At 37.0% G+C, this 13,456-nt stretch overlaps 1 protein-coding gene across 12 annotated transcripts in view; it reads right to left on the bottom strand.

Moving 5' to 3' along the window:
* LOC117205357 (TLD domain-containing protein 2) overlaps window positions 1-13,456 on the bottom strand; it is a 303,743-nt gene that overhangs the window by 104,136 nt on the left and 186,151 nt on the right. For 9 of the 12 annotated variants that reach the window (XM_033443681.1, XM_033443683.1, XM_033443673.1 and 6 more), the window contains one exon: window positions 735-803. The exons of the other annotated variants lie outside the window; for them this stretch is intronic. In XM_033443681.1, coding sequence (XP_033299572.1) covers window positions 735-803 — 69 coding nt within the window. The remainder of the gene's footprint in view (window positions 1-734; window positions 804-13,456) is intronic. 12 annotated transcript variants of the gene reach the window in all.

The raw sequence follows: 13,456 nt of genomic DNA, 5'->3' as shown, positions 1-13,456 counted from the left end.
ACTGATATCTTCTACACGTTTCAACAATATATTCTGCACATTTTGCTTAGGACGAAATAACGAATGCGAATGGTTTGTTGAAATAAACGAAGCCTTGTTATAATATGTCGCTATCAACTGTTACCAAGGCGCCACAGTGGTCACTCGTGACCACCAATAAGATACACGGTCCATTGGGGAAAAATGTTGTCTTACATCATCAATTCATTATTATTTTGCCATTATATGCTTTTAATAATAAAAATACTCCCGTGGCGTTCTGAGCGAAACATGTGATCTCGGCGTGGCAGTCAAAGTGTTAATACTTTTTTTTGTAGAGAATTTAAAACATACACAGCATGCTCCATTCTCGTTCCACTTGAAAAATCAAAGGTCAGGCTTAAATCTCGAAACTTCCGTCTGGATACTCCATCTCCCTGAAGGAAAGTGAGCTTTATTCGTAATACTTTTTCGAATAATGCACAGTTTAGTAGATATCTGCGTGTATCGATGAAAATGAGACGCACGGTGTATAGGAATGAACAAAGAAAATGAAATAATATAGTAGAATGTATGACCAGCGAATAAATGATATAGATATGTGTATAAATAATTTCTAAGTTACATGGCATTGTCTGTTTTTGAAGTCAATTGCATACACACAGAAAATCTATATTTTACCTAATCCTATACATAATGCTTGGAACTCATCGTCGTGCAGCCATTCTAATTGAAATTTGTAGAGTTGTACATACCTGAAATAGGGTACTGTGAGATTTTCTGTGGATCTGGAATGCGTGATATCCTGGGACATTCGCCTGGACCTACGATGCAACAAACAATCCAAAACGACAGCGGTGAGTTTACATGCAACTGCGTGCCAAAATGCTTAAAATAAAATTAATGCGCGAATAAAATTGATGGGGATCGTAAAACTGGGTAATGACGGGATAATTTCAGTTAGAGAGAAAAACGAACGATATATTTGTGAAATGTAGCAATTTCCATTGCACTGGTTGTTACATATCGAATTTAAAGTTCATTTTTCGCCAAACTAAGGGAAACCGAATCGATATGAAATAAAAAATATAACAGAAAGCGATTGAATAAAAATCAATGGTCGTCACGCTGACAAGAGACTCGAGTCTCGAATTCGATAACGATAAAATCATCTCACACAAGCAAGTAGTTGCAAAAATAAAACAACATACATTTCAATGCTCATGCATATACTTCCCTGTAATTCTTGGAATATTGGAATATCACATACCGTGTGACATCATCATCAAAGATTTAAAAGCACACAGTCGCAAACTATGTTTTCTAGTATTATTCCCAACTGACTAAAACTTTCCAAACTTCATCATCGTAATCGTCAATACCTTGGATGTATACCCGGATGCTTGTAATAATTCAAACGACTTCAAAAGTCGATAAACTTCTACAATAAAATAAAATAAACCATTTCAGTAATTTCAATGAAACACACGTGTAATTTCGAACCAATAATACAGATCAAATCAGTATTTATTGACCCAATAAATAATCGTATTTGTTAATGATATCTTATCTCTTATTGACTTTCATTCCTATTATCGACCATGAAAATGTGAATGTATTGTAGGAAATGTGTGAACGTAAATCGTAAAGTGTGCGTTATTCGAATTAATTATGAGCGGTAGTATGAATAAAAATCTGACATAATCTTGTGCATTTTATTTGAAGAATGAGATTTCAAGCTCGATCGATACGAATTTGTTCGAGGCAGGACTATTTGCATAACATTGAGCAAAATCAAATTATCGAATTACGCGCCGGAATATAAAGACACGATGGTGGAAGGATGCCAGAATAGATATCCCCAAACGATGACTGGAGCTGGATCTGCTCGATTTGAAACGGCGCATTCGCAGCGTCATGTCACAGCTTTCATCCGACGCTAACTACCAGCGATGCTTTAATTCGATTACCGTCCCCTATCCTGACGAGTTCACTCGTTACACCGGATCTGCATTCGAGCGACCGTTTGCTTCTATTTTCGATCGGGTTTCCGAGGTCGACTCGTGTATTTCTGCTCTAGACGACGAATCCAGTTGTAGTTTATATTACGCCAGAGAACTACTGAAGCATAAAACTCCCTCCTGCTTCGTTTTTCGGTAATAAAATCAATCGGGCAACCAATTACCCTTTCATTGCAAGTTATTAATATTTTTCACTTGGATTTACACAAGTCGCACTGGTATCATTCATGGAGCAGCGCGATCGTAATTTCCATTTTACGTATCACGATATTTACGGACAATAGTTGCGAATGTATTACGATGAAAGTCTTCTGATGAAAGTGGCTTTTGTTCCTAGAATTTACGTTTTGTTACTTCATTCTACAGACGCCTTGTAGGGTTAAGAATCAATTAAGCAAGATTAAGATCAATCAAGTAGATGAAGAAAATTAAGGAATTTAATAACAGAGAAAAATTAGCCATAAATTCAATAAATTATGAAATTTCGCGGATACGAAGAGGATCTATATATACAGGCATTGGAAAAACTAATGGACACACTTTTTATATGTTATACATATATATTATATGGCATGTAAGAAGTCTTTCCATTATTTTGTTCAACCCCTGTATATATAGATATCTATATATGCCACAATCTTTTTTGCCGCCCAAATTCTCCCTAAGGAGATGAAATTCACTGCTGAAAATCCGGCTATTTTCCAATTTTGCGTCATAACTCGCTACAACATCGATATTTCCTTTGTCAAACGACAATCCTGATATAAAAAAAGTAACCAACTTTCGTATGAAAACTTTTTTTCTGTCTCTTATAACTCTCGCGTTATAACGTAAAATGGAAAAATGGCCGGATTTTCAAGGGTCAATTTCACCCTTCTAGAATGAATTGGCGCAGTAAACAAATTTGCGTGATACCTACCTACATATCCCCAAAGCTTCGCAATTTTATGAATTTGCGGTTGGGGCATTTCCCGCTGTAACACAGAATTTAAATGGACATAAACGCAAGAAATAAAAATAAGAAATTTGTACTACCACTCTGGTTTAACGTTATTCGGTAATCGTAAAAGAACACGCAAAAGAAGGTAGAAGAAGAAGAGTACAGCATCCATTGTATTCGTTGGACCAGTCCATTCAATAAATCACACTGATATATTCGAGCAGCTGTCGTGTATAAGCAAAATCGAAGCAACCAAACTTTCCTCCCTGCAATATCTAGCTATGGTCCTTTAGTTGAAAACAACGAAGGAAATTTATGAGGAAAAACAGGCGTGATATCATCGGGCTATATTTTTGGAAACAGCAGAATGTCACGTTTGGCAGTCTGCCTTGTTAACAGATCGGAATCATCGACTAGCACGAGACACGGGGGAAAAATAAATAAACAGCACCTAGTTTTGATCGAACTAACTCTGATTTACGCGCAATGTTTGTGTTTTGCCCCGCCAACAATTTTAACGAACTTCACGCTTGACACTGTGATCAAGATCGCAAGAACGAAACGAACAGTTTTTAGTCGGTCTCGGCTGTGTAAATTGTTAGGAAACAGGAAACACGTACTTACGTTCTCTCGGTAATATTTCATACTACTATAAATACGTAACGCTAAAGCGAAGTCAATAAGTTGCAGGAAGTACGTGGTCACAGAGGAAGGGGAATATAAATAATAAATTTCACTCTCGAGCCAATTGACAAATCGTCCAAGGAAAATACGACAACTTTAGTTCTTGGTACGATAACATGAAATATTTCTGAGAATAATATTTTGTTTCATAGATGTTCCGTGTCGTGGGAGTAGATACGTATTTGGTTTGTGATTCGTTTGATTTTGTATACATATTGGCGAGGTCTAGGAAACCGCGAAAATTCTATCAGAAACTTAGTGGAGTTGGAAGATTCCAGGGACTGTGGACATCGTCCAAGTCGGAGAGTAATACTAGAAGGTCGAATAATCTAAAAATTGACATATTTTCATAAGTTTGTAAGATCATAGAAATTTTATGGCCAATAGAATGAGATGGCAGATGTTCTAGAGATCTAAGGTTCCAAAGATTTCAAGAACTACAAAGGACTTAGAGTAATGCCAGAAGATCATATAAATCTGAGAATAATTTAAAAAATCTATGGATTTTATAGAGATTCATAAATTAAAAAAAAAAAAAGAAACAAGAGATTTCATGCAATTTAGAAATCTATGCTGCAAAAGTTGCAAGTATTACAAAAGTTCTGGAATAACTCTAGAAGATTCAGTGATTCGGAATCTAATCCTTTCACATTTATAAATTTAGAAGATCACAGAAATTTCAAAGATTCTAGAGACATGAACGTGACGAAGATTTGAAAATTCTAAATATTTAAAGAATATTAAAAGTTCTTCAATGTATAGATTTAGAAATCACAGACTCGTTGATCTAGAATCTAGAGATCCGAAGGATCACCAAGATCCAAGAAATTCCAAACATTTTAGAGACATGGACATGACAAACGTTTGACAAATTGTAGACATCTGAAGAATACCAAATATTTGAAAATGTATAGATTTGCAAAAACCAGAAACTCAACGATCTAGAGATCAGAAAGACCACGAAGATCCAACGACCATGGTAAATCTTGAAATCCACTATTATCATTTCTGATAAAACATTGATCTAATCCAAACTCTAGACAGTATCGAATTCTGCGAGTTTAGATTCATCGCTATAACGTTCCACGACCCCAAGATGACCAGTATAGTGTTCTATAAAGGCAGACTTATCAGTATGTATCGTATTCCTACCTTTGTTACAAGGAGTATCACATTTTACAAGCCTGACGTTTCATCTGCTTCGAATTCCACGACCTCTCAATGGACAACGTTGCATTTTACATATCCAATCTGTATCCGTTTTCATATCCCCTAAATACGAACACCATAGACGGCATATTGAAGCACAACTTGTTCGAAACTATGTTCGATGGACTGGTAACCCATCAAGAGCTCGACGAAGCTACGTTTGATCGTCCATCGATAACAAAACTTCGACTTGTTCAAACCACGTTCAACGAAGGTACAACTTGTCAGAACATTCTGCAAACTACACTCAGGATTGCCAAATAATCTCTCGTCGTTATAACGTGCTAATTATTATCCGATATCCAGGTTAGAACCTTAATTATCGATAGCACCAGAACACCTGATGTTAACGCTACCCATAAAATGACGATATTGGCGAACGAATTTCCCACTGTTCTATCGTATCTTCTCTACGAAAAAATCGATAGAACACAATCAATAATTGAAAAGATAGTTTTCATCCGGCGTGTTTGTAATGCCTGCACGCGGAGCAAACTCAGAGGTATATCAAGTTCTACATTCCATTCTCATAGCGTCAAAGCTTCGTGGTCATACGATGATATGTAAATACTAGCGTAAGTGATACGAAATGTAATATTCGAGCTTTAACTCGATTAAATTAATTAGCGTATAAACGCCATAATAACATTATTCTCCAATTTATCATTTGAAACTCGCATCCACGGAATCGTTAACCGATGCTACAAGATTGTCGGTCTCGTCAGCACAGCATTGAAGCTCTTTACTGACATTAATACTTTCTAACAGTTGTACTGCAGCCTTCTTCGTCCCCGTTTGGAGTTTAGTTGTGATATCTGGTCTCCTTACCAGTAATACTTGTGTTCCGCTATCGATAGGTGTTCGACATAGATTCTTAAAGGATAGCAGCGAGACACATGGCTTGTCTCGTGTCTTTCGATCGAAAAATCGAATATATACTTTCTAGTTGAAACATATTATCTGCTTGAGCAGATGCGCATCATACGTGACATCTTGTTTGTCTCAAGTGGTGCCACGAATTATCTGGGAATTCTCGAATTGTTTAAAATCTACACTCCTTGCGGAGCTTCCATTTACGCTTTTTTGAACAGCAACACCGTAGCTCATGCGGTAAATCTAATTCTATTCGTCGAATGTGTATATCTGTCAACAAGCTTAATAGACAACAAAATTGATATTTTCTATGATTCTGTTACTGTCTTGCAGCGGGTCATCCTCAACAATTGTTACTTGTAATAACTGCTCTCAGTTATCTTTGTCAATCGTCTTCTTTTATCTTATTTTTTATCGTTCTTGTTTTCTACCTACTTTGTTCGTCCCCTGTTCTTTGTATTTAATGTTGCGTTTGTTTTAAAGTTCGTTAATAAATAATTGCAATATCTACGATTGTATGTGCAATATCTTTTGTAGCTATTATATATCATAGAAACTTCAGATTTAACACGCTCAGCCTAAATGAGCTATTTAATATACGAAATACGGGAAAATCATTTGCTTCACATTGGTGTGGCTTTTTCCTTCTTTAAAATATACGAGAGATTCAGACATGCGAAGCACCTTGTTATTATTTTTTATTGCACTCTTATAACATTTATTCCCGTAATGAATAATTCCTGTAATGTTATTACAGTTCTCACTATTGTTTACATGAAATTTATGATCGTTGGTCATTCGCGCTATTAATTCAGCGATGATTCTCAAAGATTTTAACTGGTAATCAAAATTCCTCGACTATCCGACATTCTTCTTTTCTTTTATCTTGAAAATCTTCTCAGACACATTGACCCATATACTCGCACATTTCCCTGGTAATTAACCGTCTGAACACATGCAAATGCTTATCATTGCATCGTTAAAAAGAAATTAAACCAGCTTATTAAATCGCAATCACGGAGTCGAGGATTCTGTTCATCGAAGAGGAACGCAGCCACGTTTATCGTCCCTTGCGCATTTCGTCGATGCACGCTCTCGATAACATCGACCCGTGACCATAAGTGCATCAACGTGATCACCGTCTACATCGATCGGTACCGAGCGCGTTGGAAACTAGTTTTATCCAAGTACACTACGCTTCAAAAGTATCCCAGGTTCATACTTGCATTTGGCAACGTCAATAGCTCTAATTACAATTAGAATATTCTTCCGTCAAAAAGTTACGAAAGTATAAGAGAATAAGGAAAATTTATCGAAATACCTTGGTTCTAAGTTCTATTGAACGCGTAACGATCCAGCGATTCCATCGTTGAAATGAAAAAAAAGCAGTTTACGCTTGTTCAACTTCCATAAATTTCTACTTTTAAAATTCCAACAGTTAATTTCAATAATTCGTTTGCAAAAACATCGAAGAAAATGTATGACCTATTGATTACATAAATATTCTACGGTTATTCATTTTTCATTAATTTATTACATGGACGTACGATATGTCACATATCGCTTCTACTATATGTTACATGCTCTACGTCTTATTGGCGTAAATCAATTTAAGTATCGGAATACTTATGAACGATAGTGTACGTACGTGGTACTTACAAGGCAGAAATAGAATCGCAACACGACTTCCATCGGTAGGTAGAAAGGTGACTGCTTCGAGCCGCTTGGAAAGAGACTCTTTCGAAATTTCCTACGACACCTTGGCAGACATTTTGCATCAGGCAGTTTCGTAAAAATTCGCATCTCCTACAACGTAATATGTCAAGAAACGATCGCGCCTTTCTTCCAACTTTGTATCTGCATATCCTTTTTAATTATATCTACAAGTCAATGTTCATCACGGTGTCACAAAAACGGTACGTCGATTTATCAAATTTATATGCGACTTTGCTTTTATTATCCGCTTGATTGGGGCAATAAAATCGTTCGCAATAGTTGACCCTATAATTGTTTCGGCGTACTACTGCAAACTCATGTCAAAACGTCAATTTTAACACTTTGACTGCCACGTTGGTCATATATGACCTGTCACGGTTTCTCCTGTGACGACACGGTGGTCATTGATGACAGGAGCGCTCGAACTTCTTACAATTGTAAAAATTGAATGAAAATTAACAGTTAGGGCATTTTGAATATAACCGATAAATAGAAGATACTTTGAAATAAAAAGTGCCTCATTGAACGATTAAACTTTTTTATTAGAACATCGATAAAAAAAGATGAGAACAAATCTTGCATTTAACGGTGCACTGTTTTGCATCCTTATCTTTGAGGGGTAATCTACGAATATTATTATAAACACACCTTAGAAAATAATCGTAAATGCTGCTTTATAATCATATAATTGAAGTTAGAAGTGTGAACATACCTTACTATTATATATAGAATGAGCAAGTACTGTTTACTGATATCTTCTACACGTTTCAACAATATATTCCGCACGTTTTGCTTACGACGAAAGAACGAATGCGAATGGTCTGTTGAAATAAACGAAGCCTTGTTATAATATGTCGCTATCAACTGTTACCAAAGCGTCACGGTGGTCACCCGTGACCACCAATAAGTTAAACGATCATGTAAAGCGTCGACACATATCATAGCATGCACCGGTACTTTTGCCAAAAACATCGCTACAAAAATTCACCGTTTATTGTGAACACCAAAAGGTATTTAAAAAAATTTGTATCTTGGGCTTAATAAACATAAAAAAAAATAAGTTAAACGGTCGGGGAAGAATGTTGTCTTACATCATCAATTTATTATTATTTTGCCATTATATGCTTTGGATAATAAAAATTCTCCCGTGGCGTCCTGAGCAAAACATGTGATTTCGGCGTGGCAGTCAAAGTGTTAAAAGAAGAATACATTTAATATTTTTTCTTCTCTCAGTTCAAATAAAAATTCAACAACGAAAACGTTAAACGGCGAAAATCAGAAGTTTCAGTCGAATCGAACACCGGATTAGAGGCAGATAAAAGGAACGCTTGTAACTTGATTTACGCCGTTCTTGCTCACGTTCCGGTTACAGTTCGACGAAATATTATTCAGTTCTCGTCCCGGGGGATAATATTTTAACGGGCTGCGAGTGAAACGTGACTGGACCGTCACTGTAAATCAGCACTGGAGATCGTGACGTGGCTAGGTGCTCGTAGCCGGAGTTAAACAGTCTGCATTTGGCGAGAAAGATGCGATGTATCTTCGCGCTTCCGGTCACGCTTCGATCGCGAAGAATACAACGATCTCGCGCTCGTGTATAAGTAAAAACGTGCCTATTTCTTTTAGAATCGAGCGCATCGTTGGCAACGTTCAATCGGATTTCGATCAAACAACGATTAAAACGCGATTAACTTTCGCGATTTTTCTCAGCGATATGATATTTTCCCGCCGTGCGTTTCATTTTCGCTCGTTTCGTCGGCGTGTCGCAATTACCTTCGCAAAATCCTTCGCAACGTGAAACGTTCTTGATCTTTGAAAGTTTGCATATCACACGGTATATTGGTCCAAAACAGAGATAATAAAATGCTTTGGTATCCATTTATGGATTTACATTTCTTCCTGTATGTTCAGATAATACTTCTGTACATCTAAGGATATTAAAATTGATTCCCACATTTTTCTCCCTCCCCCCTGTGTTTCCTTGACGAATTTAAAATCACCAGTGGTGTTAAGATTTTATGAACGATTTCGATGAAACTACCCTTCACCTTCCACTTTAATCAACTCGCCAAGGTGGAGCGGTATCTAATCGGGAAGCGAATTTCATGGCTGACCAATATTGGTTCGCAACGAAGTTTCATTTTTCTTCTTTGAAACGTGCCTATTGAGCCCAACGATAACGACGATTAGCAAGAATGCTACCTACCTTTAAGAAACTATTTTTAAAAGAATTCAATGCGAAGCTGTCTAACGAACAGTAAAGATTATAGAAAAATATATCTTTATATATTATTCTATTATATTATATACATTGTGTATATAATACGTAAATACATAAGCAGATATGTTCTTCAATAATCTTCACTACATATATGATATATACATATTACACATAATACATACGTACATTTCGAACAAGACAATAGTTTACAAGAAGCGGTTTTTGTTTTTCACAAGCTGGGGAACAATTTCTCAGAGCGTTAAGCGCAAACAGCGGAAATTAAAGCGGTGAAACTTTCGCGAAACGAACGTTCGAAGCTTTCGTGGCATCGAGCGCGTGGAAAAATTTCCAGCCGATTGTTGCGGACTGTTCAGAACAGGCAGTCTTAACTTTTAATTGTACGTTCGGCTGTCACAAAAACGACTTTCCTCCGGGAAGTCACGACGTAAGCTCGCCGTTTCCGGATACAAAGATCCTGCCGTTTAAATCAGCCGGTGCTGCTGCAAACTTTTTATTAGTCGCGGTAGAATGGAGGGAACGTGGTGTGGTTTAAACGGCGTTTTGCCTCGCGATCGTTTCAAACGTGGAAACATTTTTATGGCGACACGGCGTTATTTCATCAGGCGCAATATCGCCGGGTCGTTGTTCGTCCCGCTCGTATTCGATCGATCGATCGATCGACAGAAAAGGTCTTTTATCATTTCAGTCACGCGTTATTAGTTTGCAGGCAGCTGCTAAGATCCGACTCTAACGAAGAATATCTTTCTTTCTGTACAGCAGATGGAAGAGAATTCCTTTCTATTTGTAATATGACAGCGTTCCTTCGGCCGACTTCAAAGACTACACGTTCTATTTCCAATGAATAGAATTGTTATGAAACAGAATTATTATTCGCGTCAAATATATAGAACGTATAGAATATCTACAATTACGTATAGAACTGTTGTTCATTATGAAATAAGTTTTGCTTCCTTGCTCTATTATTTCTTACATTAATTTTTATACTTCGATGTTGGTCTCATTCTGGGAAATAAAAAGGGGGAAAAATGGTAACGTTTTAAGAAGACGTTCAACGTGCGATCGAAACGCGAAATTATGCGTGTCGATAAGATCATTTTCAAATTCGCTTCAAACTGAGGATATCTTCTAACGTTAGAGAAATATAATTAGATCGAAAATGATGGAAAGAACGTAGCAGGTGTAGCAGCGCTGTTTCGTGTCAGATATCAAGAAGTTCTTAAGTTTGTTCAAATATACGTATGTTTGTAGATTTTCCTTGGGAAGGTGGGAATTTGACAAGCCTTTTAACACTTCGACTGCCACGTTGGTCGTATATGACCGACCACCACGATTTCTCCTGTGACACCACGGCGGTCATCGGTGACCGGAGCGCTTGAACTTCTTACAATTGTAAAAATTGAATGAAAATTGACAGTTAGGGCATTTTGAATATAACCGATAAATAGAAGATACTTTGAAATAAAAAGTGTCCCATTGGACAATTAAACTTTTTTATTAGGACATCAATAAAAAAAATGAGAACGAATCTTGCATCTAACTGTGCACTGTGTTTGCATCCTTATCTTTGAGGGCTAATCTACGAATATTATTATAAACACACCTTAGAAAATAATCGTAAATACTGCTTTATAATCATATAATTGAAGTTAGAAGTGTGCACATACCTTACTATTATATATAGAATGAGCAAATACTGTTTACTGATATCTTCTACACGTTTCACCAATATATTCTGCATATTTTGCTTACGACGAAATAACGAATGCGAATGGTTTGTTGAAATAAACGAAGCTTTGTTATAATATGTCGTTATCAACTGTTACCAAAGCACCACGGTGGTCACCCGTGACCACCAATAGGATAAACGGTCCATTGGGGAAAAATGTTGTCTTACATCATCAATTTATTATTATTTTGCCATTATATGCTTTGAATAATAAAAATTCTCCCGTGGCGTCCTGAGCGAAACATGTAATTTCGGCATGGCAGTCAAAGTGTTAACGTCTACGATGTCGTAAAATACTTGTATGTTAAATTAACGTGATAAGGTCTTGCCGTGGTTGTTAGCGAAAAATGATCTCGATTATTTTATCTCGATTCGAATTGATTTACCTAATTTCTGTCACAATTTTCTCGTTACAATCTCTTCATCGTAACGTACGCTTCTTCGTATACACCTTCAAGATTATCTACATAAAATAAAAGCTAAATTTTTAATTAATAATAGAACAAATTTCATAACAGGCTAGGTATCTCGATACATATTAGAATCGATCGATCGGAATAATTACATTTAGAATTTACGATCTTAAAGAGTATCGATAAGAGTGAAACGTTGCGATCAACACGAAGATAGTCGCACGAGAGATGATTAAAAGGAAGCTCGTTAATAACTGAATCGAGGATTCTTATCCATTTATGGGAAATTTGCAGCAGTAGAAATACGTGTAATGCACGTGACATGTAACGAAAATATATCACAAAGTATTAATCGTTAATTCTCTATTTAATCACCAAGAAATTCTCCACGGTGTCGCAGTTGACGCGACTCTAAAACTTAGTTACGAACAAAAGGAGAAAATGTGTGGAATTTGAACGAACAGATACGATATCCGCGACAAAAGTTCCCCTTTCGAATTCGACTTCCAAATTTCGAAAGACGCGGATGAAAAATTCTAAAAATTTTAAATAGAACTCTGTTCATGGAAGCTGCCAAGAGCTCTCTTATCGATTCTAGCGAAGACCAAAGGGAGGATGCGACTCTAAACTTTAATCAAAACCCAGAAAATGCCAATCAAATTCCAATAAAAGTCTTCCATTTAAATACAGTTTCAAAATCGCGGAAGAAACGCGTCGAATCCCAAACGGTCAAAGTAAAATTTTCCTCGTCCAATCTTCCAATTTTCTATCGATTCTACACGGAACCTTAATTAATTAATTAAAAAATAGAAAATACGCCAAATCTCGATAAAAATCTTCCGTCTAAATTCAATCTCAAAATGTCAAAAGAAACACGAGTCACTAAAAATAGTAAAAAATACAACGTAAAGCACTAGCTGCTTCTCTATCTTAAAGCATCTCTATCGATTCTAACGAAAAGCAAATGGTCCCGGCACTCGTAATAGTCGAAATATCCATCGATCCAACTGCGATTTCGTATTCGCCGCGTATTTCACGCTCGAAAACGAGACTTCCGCTTCGAAAAGTGACCTGAAACGAGAACGATAACCTTCTGTCGATCGATATTGTCGACTCGATATGCGATTCTAGGAAGTGGCCTTGGTCGTCGATGAGAATCGCCGTGCGCTTGTTTCCTTCAAGGACACTGTTTAATTAAACCAGCCACATAATAATCTGAGAGTAGATTATCGCCGAGACTAACCGATCGTCGTCTAGAAAGCTTGGATATTATTGCGGAGATATTATTGGCCGATGGATATCGGTTTGAACGTGTCTGTCGACATGCCAGTAACACACCACGCACGTTTGTCACATGTAATTTATTCAAATCGGACTAGTTTATATGTTCGCAGTGCGTTTCTTCATGGTTACGCGTTCGTTGATATCTAACGGGGGTGAACGAACTTTCGCAGCATCGGTGTCGACGAACTTGGTCGCGTAGGTGTTAAAGTTGAACGGAGAGCAGCTATGTGAATTTCTACCACTTCGTAATATTTATAGCACGTGGATTTTTTTCACGCTGTACCTCTGCATCTTCAACGACGCGAGCTTGTTTCCTGAACCGCGAAAATTTCATTACGACAGCCTGCTATCGACTGGAAAGTTGGTCTT

This window comes from Bombus bifarius, unplaced genomic scaffold, assembly GCF_011952205.1.
Source record: "Bombus bifarius isolate JDL3187 unplaced genomic scaffold, Bbif_JDL3187 scf7180000007990, whole genome shotgun sequence".
In the NCBI taxonomy this organism is placed as follows: Eukaryota; Metazoa; Arthropoda; class Insecta; order Hymenoptera; family Apidae; genus Bombus; species Bombus bifarius.
This window is presented reverse-complemented; position numbering and strand designations above follow the sequence as displayed.